Source organism: Equus asinus, chromosome 10, assembly GCF_041296235.1.
Source record: "Equus asinus isolate D_3611 breed Donkey chromosome 10, EquAss-T2T_v2, whole genome shotgun sequence".
NCBI lineage: Eukaryota > Metazoa > Chordata > Mammalia > Perissodactyla > Equidae > Equus > Equus asinus.
The window spans coordinates 104,524,289-104,537,268 of record NC_091799.1 but is presented as its reverse complement, the minus strand read 5'-3'; the positions used below and the strand labels follow the sequence as shown (position 1 = coordinate 104,537,268).

Genomic DNA, 12,980 nt, shown 5'->3' with positions numbered 1-12,980 from the left:
TGGCATCTAGTGCATAGAGTGGAGGGGTGCTGCTACCATCTTATAGTGCACAGGACAGCCCCCACAACAAAGAGCTCTCCAGTTCCAAACAGCAGCAGTGCTGGGCTTGGGAAACCCCATTGTGGAGTGAGAATTTGCAGTTGTGAATATTGATGCCAAGAGCCCCTCAGAGACCGACTTTCAGAGTAGCCACTGCCTTCAGGTCCTTCTAGCAGACCCAAAATGGAAAACACGCCCGTGGCCAAGCTCACAAATGCATGAAAATATTTCCTTGGATGAGACTAACAGGCCATCTTGTGCCAAACTTTGAATAGGGTTCACCAGACTTCACGTTTAATAATCATAAAAAGATGATGGTGAAATATTGTTTAATATGAATGTCAGTTTAGGAGATGTTTTTGTTAAATTAGTACAGATGGTCCGTTTTAGATGATGATAAGCACGGATTCTACAAGAGAGGGTGATCACAGGATTTAGAGGCATCATAGAAACAGAAATCACTTCAAGAGTCGGTCCTCAGATAGCACGAGGATGGAGGACATGCCAGCAGAGGCTGCGGGACCTAAACCCATTTGGTGCAGAGGGCACAGGAGCTGCAGGGGCAGGGAAGGGATGAGTAGGGAAGGCAATGCCCGAGAGAAGGATTCGAAATAGTCACTGTCTCCAAAAAGCAGTAGAACAACTGTGTTGAAGTCACGTGAACATCATGGCTAGAGGTGAGCAGAGGATTTAGACTATCTGTTGAACCTAATGAGGTGGTGGCAGGACACTGGGGTGAAGCTCTGCATGCTTCTTGGGGGCTGAGGCGGCGGGGAAGGAGCCAGGCAGGAGTCCTAGCAGGGATGGGTCCTGACGATGCTGCTTCTCACCAGAGGGTTTGATTCTCAGGAAGTGGAACAAGGAAGTCTCACTCAAGAGGAGCACAGCCTTCCTCGGGCAAGCTCCCTTAGAGACTCCTCCTTCAGGCTTGCCTCAAAGGCTCGGGGAGCAGAGGATCTATCCTCCAGGCAGGTGCTAGGGGACTGGCCTTTGGCACCACCCGTTCTGGATCTCTTACTGCGGATCCCTTGTGGAGGTCTGCCTCGCTCCTGTCACCCGGCGCTGGAACTCACTCTCTTGGCCTCGAGGTGGTAACAGTGGAAGGTTACTTATAAGGCATCTGACTCAGACATGCCTTAGTGGTTTCCTAGTGGTGGAGCCCCCATGGACAGGCCTTGGCTCAGGCTCCAGCAGATCTGTGGTTTTGGGAAAGAGGTCCCCAAGCTTCTTTGGGGAGTAAAGTCCTTCCTTTAGATGATATCCTGGAAGAACGGCAGTAGCAGATTTGCTGTGCCCGAAGTAGCGATGGGGGACCAGAGCCCCGTGAGAGAAGTTGCCTCTTCTCCTGACAGTCTCTCCTTGACCAAGCGCTGGTCAGGCTCTTCTGAACTCTCTTCTCTACAGGCCCTGACTTCTGGGCTTCTGTGTTCATCTCTGCATTGTCCAATTTAAGAATCCCACTAAGTCATTTTAACCAGAATCCCCCACCCATGATATCTAACCCTTCTCGATATCTAATCCACGACCCCCAGGAGATGGCTGGATGTTCTGGCCTGTCTTCAGCAAGAATCCTGTTAGGTCTGTTTAGCCAGAATCCCCCTTACCTCCAATGTTTTCTTTTCATAATTTCCATCCACTGACTCCCCATCCTGCTCCTTGGCCATAAATCCCCAGTTTTCCTTGCTATATTCAGAGTTGAGCTCAATCTCTCTCTCCCACTGCAAGACCCAACTTCAGTGGTCCCCACACTTATCACGATGGTCCTGAATAAAGTCTGCCTTCCTGTTCTTTATCAAGTGTCATGAATAATTTTTTCTTTAACAGTTAGAAAAACATTTTGTCTTTAGCAGTTCCTCAGAATATTCCTGGGGTCACCCTGCAGTTATCCCAGGGCTCCCTGGAGTCTTACAAAGATGGCTCCAGGAGAGAAGAGTAATGGATAACATGGGTGGGAGAGGCCATGTGTAACCAGAATCGTGAAGGGCCTAGACAGACAGACAGAGAGATGCGAAACCTAGAATTATGGGAGTCTGGTGAAGGTGAGGAGTCAATCAGTCAATGCCTTTGGATAGGCCAAATGGTGGTGGCTTCTTAGAACAGAGAGGGAGGAGCTGGACTTAAGGGTGGATGCTATCCTTCTGGCATGTTGAGTCTAAAAGTGATGGTGAATCAGCCCTGTGACTCTGGCTTAGACGGGGTGGGACCACGTGGTATGAGGAGAGCTGGGAGCAGGTCTGGCTGGAGAGAAGGTGGTTGGCAGGGCTGCTTCCTGGGTGTGCAACGCTTGCTCATGAGGGCCCTGCAATTGTTTTGATACTTTGCTGTTGGCATCTTAAAAGTCTTAAGAAGTTTTGAAAAATGGGCATTTTCATTTTACACTGAGACCTCAAAATTACATAGCTGATCCTGGTGCTGGAAGGAGTCAGAAGCAGCTGGGCCTGCAGTGTAGGCGCTTTGAAGAAGCTAGCTGGCAATGAGGGTCCAGGTAGACAAAGGGGCTGTACAGGAAGCTGGGGAGCAAGCTGTTGTGAGGGCAGGGAGGTGTAGCTCGCTCCCCTTCCTGAGGGTCCCCAGGTGCCCGCAGCAGTGGCTGGCACACTTTTCTCATTCAATAAACATTTGCTGCATGATGAATGAATGCTGAGGATTGAAAAAAGGTGAATAAAGTGTGGTCTCTGGTCTCAGTGACCACATAGGTGAGCTGGGAAGCAGACCCGAATTAACATATAATTGTAGTGTAATGAGTAAGTGCTGGAAGACTCCATTGGAAAGCCCTGGATCCCAGGTGGATGTGGGGACAGGCAGGAAGGAACCGGGTGGGGTGGAGCTGAGGGTGAGTCTGAGGCATCTTCAGAGAGGAGGTGACATTTCAGCCAAGTTTTGAAGAAAATAGGGACTCTCTAAACAGACACAGGAGAAACAGTGCCCCAGACGAAAGGACAGGAGGTGTGAAGTCACACATGTCCATAGGGCTGTATCCTTGGGTGCACACTAGAAAGGGGCATTTCTTTCCATATCACTGAATACTGTTTGCAAGCCTGCTGTGTGCAAAGTATACGCTGGTTTCTGAGCAACAGCGGAGAACTGTAAACCAGTGGAGGCCAAGATGTAACGCGGAGTGGTGACGTGACCTCTGCATGCCCCTGGGGCGCCAGTGTGCATCCCAGCTCTGCCCCTTCCTCCCGCTGACACGGGAGACAAGCCACTCAGTCCCTCTGTGTCTTGTCAGGATTGACCACAGTGGAACTATTTTTAAATGGAGTCAGAGCTGCCTTTCCAGAGAAGCTGCCTTGCTGTCTTGAACCTTGGACTGGGCCAAACCTTTGGACTGGGCCCAAACGGCTGTTGTTTTACAAGCAATTATCTGAGAAGTCAGCAGGAGAATGGACAGGCCATCCTGACCACAAAGACTGAGGACTGTAGGCTTTCTGAATATAGAAGCTAGTCAATCAATGTTTTGACAAGGCTAGCTCTCTGCCCCCAACTCCAGTGAGCATTCTTTGTAACGCAACTGCCCCTCTTTGCCCTTAAAAGCCCCTGACTTTTACTCCCTAGCAAGACACTATTTGAGTTTCTCCTTGAATCTATGCTCCCTGAATTGCAACTCTTTGATCCAAAAAATATAAATGTTTTGCCTCTTAACCTGGTTTCTGTGTTTTAAAAGTTGACAACCTCAGTCACTCAGTTGTAAACTAACATCCACGTCTTAGAAGTGATGAAAGAAGTGCACTCATCCATTCACTGAACACATACTGTGCCAGCCTGCAACATGCCCAGCACTGCTCTAGGCTCTGAGCTTCAGGAGCTTTGAGAAAGCCACTCTGGACAAGCACTCTCTCTGCCCGGCTCATGTTCTAGAGGGACAGGTACAAAGCCAAGTCTTGGATAAAACAAGGCCACTGAGGATACTTTACATTGTCTATTTTCTTCCTGGGAGCAATAGGACACCAATCTGAAGAAAATATAAGTGTAACACATCTGGGGTCTCAGGCCTGGAAGGTCTGAGCAGGTAACATTGGGCTGAGACCCGAATGATGAGAACTGGCCAGCCACAGAAGATTTGGAGGATGGTGGGACACATGAACAGAGCCTGGCAGGGACCAGATCCAAGGGAGCTGTACTGTCAGTGGAAGGGAGTCTGAGTTTTGTCTCTGCTGCAAGGAGAGACAATGCATTCGACTCCTGAGCTGGTCCACCTCGCTCCTCTCCACTGCTCACCCTCTGAGCAGCCAGGCACCACTCAAGGCTGGGCGGCCAAGGGCAGCAGCCAAGCAGGAGCAGCAGCTGACTGCAGCGAGGGGCTCCTTGGGGTGATCCAGGAGAAGATGGTGGTCCTGGGCTGGTAGTGATGGCTGTGGAAGGAGAGGTAGGCAGCTGTAGAGACAGCACCAACAGGACTCGGTGATGCTGAGATGTGTAGAGGGGTGAGGGGAAAAAAGGGAAGAGTCAGGAATGAAATCAAAATAACACAACAAAATGAGATGTGAAACAATATCAAGGAGACTTTCCAGAGGAGGTGACTTGAATGGGCCTTGAACCAGTAGGGTTTACTACCTGGGAGGGCAGGTGGGTGTCACCTGCAGGCCAAGTGCAACACTCAGAGTGGCTGCCCTGAGCAGTGCATTGTGCAGGGCAGAGAGCTAGGCATACACCAAACAACTGGTCCCCATGGAGAAGCACCTCAAGAGGGCACAGGAGGCGGGGTGATGACCCTATCAGTCAGAGAGCTGTAATTGGGCACAGCAGCCCTGAGCAGGGGCCCTCGTAAAGCCACTCCACTGACTGATGGATTTTCCATCCCTGTTCCCTGCTCTCTGGGGTCTCTTACCCTAGACGACACCTTGGGCAGGTAGCCTCTGTGTTCACTCTCAGGCAACAGAGTCCAGTACAACTTACTACCACTTATGTCTTATCTTCAGTTTGAAGTGCCTCCCCTCCATGGAGCTGGGGTCTGTTCTCAGAGGCCAGCAGGAGGGGTGGGGGTGGGAGAGGGCCTGGGAGGCTTTTTCTTTGCTCCACCATCACCCCTAGTCTGTGATCCCTCCAGGGAGGGGCTGGGAGGAGAGGGGATTAGGAGAAAAAGGCAGTTTCTCTGGTGAGTTTTGTTGTGACTTGGGTTCACGAACTGCTCAAATCATAGCCCAAGGCGGGTGATGGGCTGATGAGGCAGGGGCCCTCTGTGAAGCCCTGCAGGGACCTTCTACACTGCAAGAAGCTCCTGCCACCCCTTGGGCTGGAGAGAACCAAGGGAAAAAGATAGAATGAGCAAAACTCAGACACTTGGAGGACATGCCCCCAGAGCTCAAACTCAGACATGGCAGGAGGGGTTCTCCTGGGCTGGTGCTGGGGTCTCTGTGCTCGGAGGTGGGGTGCCCAGGGGCTGGGAACCAACCCTTTGCTAGTGTCTCAAAAGGGATGCTATGCGGCAGGTCCTGCGAGTGGTAGAGAAACTGAAGACTGGAATCACATGCTGCTATGCCGATGAAACGCCCATCAGGGTGCAAAAGCAAGGACAGGGGACCCTGACAGGGCCAGAAACAAACAGGATGGAAATGGGAGGCGTAGGCCCCTTCTCTCCCTCTCACCTTCTGTACAGCAGGGGGACTGTCTATTGGCATAGCCTGATGGACAGGCAAGGCAGCCAGGCAGCTGGGTCCCAGCATCACAAGGCAGAGTACAGAAGGATAAGCTGGGGGTTGAGAGACAGTATCTTAATCATGGACTCAGTGCCCTGAGGTTTGTTATAAAGAAAACCACAGACCTCAAATGGTGTCTCTCCTGCTAAAGCCCATGATACCAAACCTAGATCTGATACTTCATCTACTTGCACTTATAGCCTCTCCCAGAAATGTAATCTAGTCTGGAATTTTCTCAAGGGCAATCTGTCACATGGGCCCTCTCCATCCCCCAGAGGAGGGAGATAGGGAACCTGCTTGATAAAACTCTTGCCGTTCCCTTCCCCCCAAAATAAGACGTCCTGGCCCAGAAATAATCTTTTCTTTTCTTTTGCTCATAGCCCCCTTGCCCCACCCTTCTTCCCATAAAAACTTTCCACTTTGTACAACCCCTTGGAGCACACTTTTAGGTGCTAGATGGGATGCTGACTGATTCATTAATCATTTAATAAAGCCAATTAGATCTGCAAATTTACTCAGTTGAATTTTGTTTTCTAACAGGTTCATCTCTAATCCTGTCGGCAGGAAGTGAAAAGAGCCTGGGAGGGTCTTATGGGCCAGGCCCCTGTTGCTGACATTCAATCAGTAGAAGGTAGTCGTACACCAGTCACAGGGAGGTTGTGGAATTCTTGAATGCCTAGGAAAAACGGCAAGATTTTGGTGAGCAGCTGACATGGTCTGCCACTGGTGCAGGACACAGGAGGTGGCCAAGTGACTCTTCCCAGCTGCAGACATCCAGTTGCAGTTCTTTTGATGGTGGATGTAGGAGCAACATTTTACTCCTAGCTGCCTGCTTCCACTTTGCCTTGGCCCTGGGCATCTAGAGCACCGGCTAGACATCTTTCCTCCCTCCTGGCTGCCCTCTTGGTTCCTTGGACAGCTCCCATTGAAAGGTCCATGATATCCAGTGCACAGAAAACCCTACCTTTATTTACCACTGGTGAAAGGGTGGCTGGCTCCCAGCGCGCCCCACTTTCCACAACCTCAGGCATCTCCCACTTCCTTTGGCCTTTTCACAGTCCCCTTGGAATCAGTCCAGGGCACATACCTAGCTCTGAGTGGATCACGTCACAGGCCCCTCACTGGCCTGAGGTGAAGAGGAGTCACTTCCCCTCCCTTCCCTTCCCTCTTCTCTAGGGTGGGTGGGACATGCCCTGGCACACCAAGGCCCCCTGCCACCCTCTCTGAGCCCCTACCTCCCTTCTCCAAATCCCGGAGACCACAGGAAGTGTCTCCAGGGACAAGCTCTTACAGCTGCCTGGATGTTCACAAAATACCCCACCAGGCCAGGTGAGCTGCACTCGATGCAGAGGGCTACCACAGCTGCGAAAGTGCTGGAAACTCCTGCTTCGTCTTCACAAGCAGGTCAGTTTGCAGTCTATCCCAGACTATGCTTGTTTCAAAATAAAAATGGATTCTTCTGATTTCTGAGTGCACTCAAGCTTCCAGGAAGAAGCACCATTTACTCCCGACTTTGCATCACTTTGAGGGTGAGAGCTGGGGTGGCCAGCAAAGGCACAGGGCCTCCTGCTGACCCCCAGAGACAAAGCAGAACACCACCGAGACCCAGGATGCTAAGAAACACTGGAGCGGAGGCAGTTCAGGAGCAAGCAGAGCAGACCATGAATGGGCAGACGACTCTCACAAACTGCCTTCTACCCCAGGATGCCCCAGAAGATGGCCTTTCCACTCCCCAATGAAGCAGCTGATATGTCACAAATAGGGCTGGAAATTCCATTTATGTCTAAAACACAGAAAGGGAAAGATGGACATCTTGTGGGCATGTGTTAGCATTACATCACAGGTCAGGAAATAATCCTAACTTAAGCAGATGATACCACTCAACTGTAGACTCTTAGAGTTGTAAATTACTCCACAACACACCTCTCAGGGTTTTAAGAGAAAGAAGAAAATATAGTTTATTTTTCTTATGGGTAAGTGCATCAAAGGAAGGGACAGCTCTTCATAGAGCAAAATATACAAACTTCCAAAGGACAAATACTTTTCCAAGTTGAGTTCATATGATAAAAACCTCCTTGGCTTCTAGACCAAATCTATTAGCCATTTCTGCAGAAGCATACGGTAATAAATTAAACCACCAGTTTAATTAACCTCCTAGTTATGTTATATTCTAAAGCTTTATTTTGGAGATGTTACCAAGTATCTGGGAGGTGATAATGAGGGTATGGGGCGAGAACCGAGACATTTACAGTCAGATTCTCTAAAGAACTGACTGGACTGTACAGGCACAGGGAAGCCCCAAAATCAAAGGCCAGAATCTAGCCATTCCTCCAAGTCTTAGGACACTTATAGAAAAACACACGTTTTCTTGGAAGTTTGATAAGCAAAATGCTAAAAAAAAAAAAAAAAGTCCCCTATTTTTCTGAGTAGGCTGAAGATGTATTTGTTTTCCAAAATGAGTAACGCCATCAATAAATTGTTAATAACAACTCTCTGTATAGTAGATCCTATGGATTCGGCCCTGTCCTTGCCACTCTTCATTTAATTTATAGCTAATCCTCTGTAAGGAAATGCCAGTTCATATAGGTCACCTGCTTGAGGATTTAAAGCCAGGTGTGTGGTTCTAAAGTCATTGTTCACCACTTTCTGCAGTGCAGACATTGCTTCTTTGTTCGTTTCCATCACAATGACAAAACAGTTGTGGCCCCATGGTGTGGGAAAGAGGAAAAATGTAATTTTCGGCATTCCTCAACTAGTGGCCTGTAGTAATTTCCATTGTTACCTATAATTACACTTGTTTTGTGCAGCCTGAAAGGGAAGAATGATCTTTAGGTTTTTAAAAGGTTCTTAAAAAAAACAAAATAATAACAACGGCAAATACACAGCAGAGACCTCTATGGCCCCAAAGGCCTGGACTATTTACTATGCAGCCCTTCATGGAGTCTACCCACCCCGTATTGCACAAACAAGACTTTTGATTCTCTTTTCAAATGTTTGAAGAACTGATTTTGAGAAAGGCAGGAGAAACAAAGGCACATTCATTTTTGAACAGAAAAGTGCTTATTCTTTTGTATCTTCAATTAGCTGCAGCAAACTTGATTCACTCTGACATTCATTGAGCACCTACTGTGTACAACACTTTACAGGGATTAAAAGGAAAACTCAACTCTAAGACATAAAAATCACTGTAATCCAAGTCAAAATGTGACATTATAAAAAATTACTCAGGGCTAAAGAGCAAAAAAGTAGGTAGGTGTTACTTGGGGCTGTGGATGTAAGATGTGGGACCTGGAGGGGTAGGGGCTTAAGATGTGTAGAGCTGGAAGGAGGGTGTTCCAAGTGTTAAAAGCAAGACAATAGGCTGAAATGGTCACTTATGCTAGGCCCCACATCACCAAGCCAAGATTTAATAATCACAATTTCAGCTCTCCCAGAAATGGAATCTTAAACCAGTCAATCAGGAGTCACCTGATCAGCACTAGTGAGGTCACCTGTCTGAGACCCCTGCCCTCCCCTAAAGGAAAGTGACCTTACTGCGACCAAGCCACTTCTTGCTAGTATAACTTCCTCGTCCCTCCTCCCTTCCGCCTATGAAAGTCTTTCATTTTGTAAAGCTCCTCAGAGTGCCTTTCTCCCTGCTAGATAAGATGTGCCTGGTTCATGAGCTGTTGAATAAAGCCATAAGGGCTTTAAAATTTACTCAGGTGCATTTTGTTTGTTACCACAGGCAAGAGCAGGGCTGCAGAGGTGGTAGTGAGGTCTCCAAGTTCGGGCCAGGTAGGGATGCTGTCGGTGTGGGTGGACATGCAGAGGGCCACAACTCTGTAGTGTAAGCCTCCTCTGCTCAGGTGCTCTGGGAAAACACTCCTGTGGGAAACCTTAAATAAAAGGGAAGATACTGTGAAAACCTCTTTGTCTGGGACCAGAAGCCAGAAATGGAAAGTAACCAGGACGCGGGCAGGTTTGCTCTCTCCTCTCCCTAACGAGTCACAAGGTCTGTCTACCAAGGTGCCTCTACTCCCCGCTGGGCATCTTCTCACTTTCCCTTTCCCTTTTAACTCTGCTCTTGGTTTTCTGCTCATGAGGGAAGGGATCAGTCAGAGCACTTCCTCAGTCAGGTACAGGGCTGCCTTAAGCGTCCACGATAGGAAATCTAGCTGTTGAGGCTGGATACCGGTCCCTTCACTCCACAGCAAGTGTCAGCCACATGTGTAAACAAGGGTAGGGATGCGAGGAATCCAGAGTTCCTTCTTGGAAAGGGTGTCTCCAGTTGCAATTTTCATAGTGAAGATTTAGGAAGCAGTTGGTAAGGTCTGGACTTAAACTTTACACGTACACTACTTGTGTCGAATGCTAAGAATTTGGTCTTTATAACCAGAAGTCGGGAAGCCACAGGAGATGTCTGGGCAATGTATTGATGGCAACAAGCTATGATTATTAAAAAGATGATTCTGGTGGCGGTGGATATGGTGAAAAAAGTCGGTTCAAGCGGAGGATCAGGGCCTGAATTTTTCCAGTAGTTGCGGCCAGGGGGAGGATTTTTCTTTTTTTTCCCCTCCCAAGAGGTATTAAAATAGGACTCGGTAGTGGCTGGCTCTTGACCGTGGGCGGCGGCGGGTCGCTGAGGATTCGGCCAGGAGCTGCGCTTGGCACCCAGTGGGTGGCGGAGCTCACAGCCAGGGCTCCAGGGGCGCCGCGGGGATGGGTCTGGAACGAGACCGGGGAGCTGGGTCGGACGACAAGGGGACTACAGCAGGCAAGGGGAGCCGCCGGGAGGAACGACGTTCCCGGAGGAAGAACGGGCCGCTGGCGCCGAAAGCCGCGACGAGGCGCTGAAGTGCATCAGGCGTGGCCGGAGGAAACGCTCGGTGTCCCATTCGCTGCGCGGGGCGTCGGGAACTGCAGCGCTCCCTTCTCGTCCGGCAAGGACGGCGCCGCTCCCTCCAGTTATAAATCCCGCACTTGCCCATCCCGGTACCGGTCCTTTGTGTCCTGGAGGCGCCTGGAGTGACCTCATCGCGGGTCACCTGCCTCCCTCGGGGAAGGTTTTAGGTGTCTGTGGAAAGTCTGCCACGCAGCAAGCTGGCAATAAAAGATTAACCCATAAACAGTGGAAGGAGTGCACCTCCGATGCCTCGCCCTTCCTGATATTTCCTTTGTGGGCGTCTCCCCACCGCAGCGGAGCTGTTCTTATCCCTATTTTGTTCAGGCAAGGCCTCAGACAGCCCCGCGCCGCGGCGAGGGGCGGGGCGAGCCAGGGCGGGGCGGGGTCCTCGTTAGGTTGCGTCGCGCTCGGGGGCCGCGCCGGGTAGCGCTTCTCTCTGGTGCCCGAGACGGCTCTGGCTCCGAGAGCCGTTCGCCAGCTCCACGGGGACCTCTGTGCACGGATGGACCTGCCCGGACTCGGTGGGAAGCGGCCTGGCAGGCGGCGGCCCCGGCGGCGTCAGCAGAGGCAGCACAGGGTCGAGGCCGCGGGTCCCTGAGGCGCGCGGGCCCAGTGGGCCCGGCGGCGGCACCATGATGCCGGGCGAGACCCACTCGGCAGCGCCGGGGACGGCGGCGGACCTCTCCCGGTGCCAGGGCTGCGCCTCCCTGCAGCAGGTGCGGTGCCTCCCCGGGGCCGAGGGCGCGGAGGGGCTCGGCCGGCCTGCCGGGATGCGCGGCTGCAGGGTCTGGCCGCACGCGCTCCGCCTCCGCGCTCTGCTCCCGCTCCCCTGCGGGTGCTCCTCGCCCTCCCTTTCACGCTCCCTTTTCTCCTGCGGTTGTCTTGAGACTGGCTTCCTTTGCTTTATTGAGGCTTGGAACCCCGATTTCTACCGGGATGCGGTGGTAGTAGGGGGCGGCGTGAGCGAGTTCTGGAGGGGTCCCTCCTTCACTGACCCAGCCTCAGGGCTCCTCAGGGCTGACTTTTAGGTTGGTGAGGGATGAGCGAAATGCTGAGGGAAGTTACTGTCCGAGGACAACATTTGTGATTGTTCTGGCTCATCTTTAAATGTTTCTTGCCTGGGGGCACGATCTTAGGCGACTTGCGGGTTGGCTAAGAGGGTTATTCATCAAAGGCATGCAGATACTGGAAATTTCTAATAGCAGCATGGACTGTTCTCTACAGTGACAGAAGAGGAGTTAATTAGTGTCTGGCCCCAGGTCTTGTGCAGTAATGGAAATAGTCTCAAGTACTCGATTCCAGGTAGACCCTCCTAGCTGTCTGATGTTGGGAGTCTAACTTCTTAATGTTAGTGTCTTTAATGGTAAAGTGGGACCCTCCACCACCGTACCTACTAGCTGTAATTATCACCTATTCCATCTAGTGTTCTAGGCACGAGGGACGTAGTGGTGAACAAATTGGTAAGATCTGCTCTAACTAAGATATATTTCTGAAAATAAGACTTTAGAAGGTTTTAAGTGTTAGGAAGAAAATAAAGGAGGAATTGGAATGGTGGTCTTGTCTCTGGGCTGGGGTGGCAGGCAAGATGTTTTTGAGGAGGTGATGTTGGGAGATCTGCCTGATGAGAAGGAGCAGACTGGAAGAGGTGTTGGAGGAGCTTTCTAGATAAGAAAGTTAACAGGTGGAAAGGTTCCTGAGGTGAGAAGGAGCAAAATGTCTTTGAGGAGCAGAACAAGGTCTGGTTGGTATGAGCAAAGTGCAAAGGAGAGAATAGCTGCTGAAAGGAGACCAGAAGGGAAAGGAATGTAGGCCAGATAGGCCATCAGGAGATGCTTTTTTTTTTTTTTTTTTTTAGGTGTTGAGGTCAGGCTAGGGAGAAAAGGGAGTCATGCGCTGGCACTCTGGAATAGAAGGAGAACTGATAGTAAAATCATTGTCTGAGTTGAGCTGCATTGTTAGGCATTTATAACATGCTTTTATTTATTTTTTTACCTCCGAACCTCAGGAACATCAGTGAAATTCTCTTGCATCTTTAATAAATTATATTTATTCTTTGGGCCTGCTCATTCTCTCAACAAGTATTTATTGATCACCTGCTCTTTTTTCGGCAGTGCAGTTACAGCAGTGTGAAAAAAAAGAAAAATATGCTTGATCTTTTGGAGCTTCCCTTCTAAGAGGTCGGGGGGAGAAGACAGATTAAACAAGTTACATGAGAAGGTAATAAAAGCATTGGAGATAAATTAAGCAGAGAAGTTGGAGGGGAACAAATGGGTGAGGAAGGGCTCAATGGCTGGTGGAGTTTAAATAAGGATTCCTGGGAAGGCCTCACTGAGAGGGTTATGTTTGAGCCGAGGGGGTGAGAGAATAAGTTCTGTAGATACCTTGGGAGAAGAGCATCCCAGCCACTGGAAGGATCAGGT

General features: G+C 50.2%; 1 protein-coding gene across 1 annotated transcript in view; it reads left to right on the top strand.

The window, feature by feature from the left end:
• The first annotated feature begins 10,982 nt into the window (after positions 1 to 10,982).
• The window catches only part of ICE1 (interactor of little elongation complex ELL subunit 1), a 58,872-nt gene continuing 56,874 nt past the window's right edge, over positions 10,983 to 12,980 (top strand). Inside the window, exon 1 of the mRNA XM_014828424.3 lies at positions 10,983 to 11,276. Within this exon, the coding sequence (XP_014683910.1) occupies positions 11,193 to 11,276 (84 nt within the window). The 5' untranslated portion in view covers positions 10,983 to 11,192. The remainder of the gene's footprint in view (positions 11,277 to 12,980) is intronic.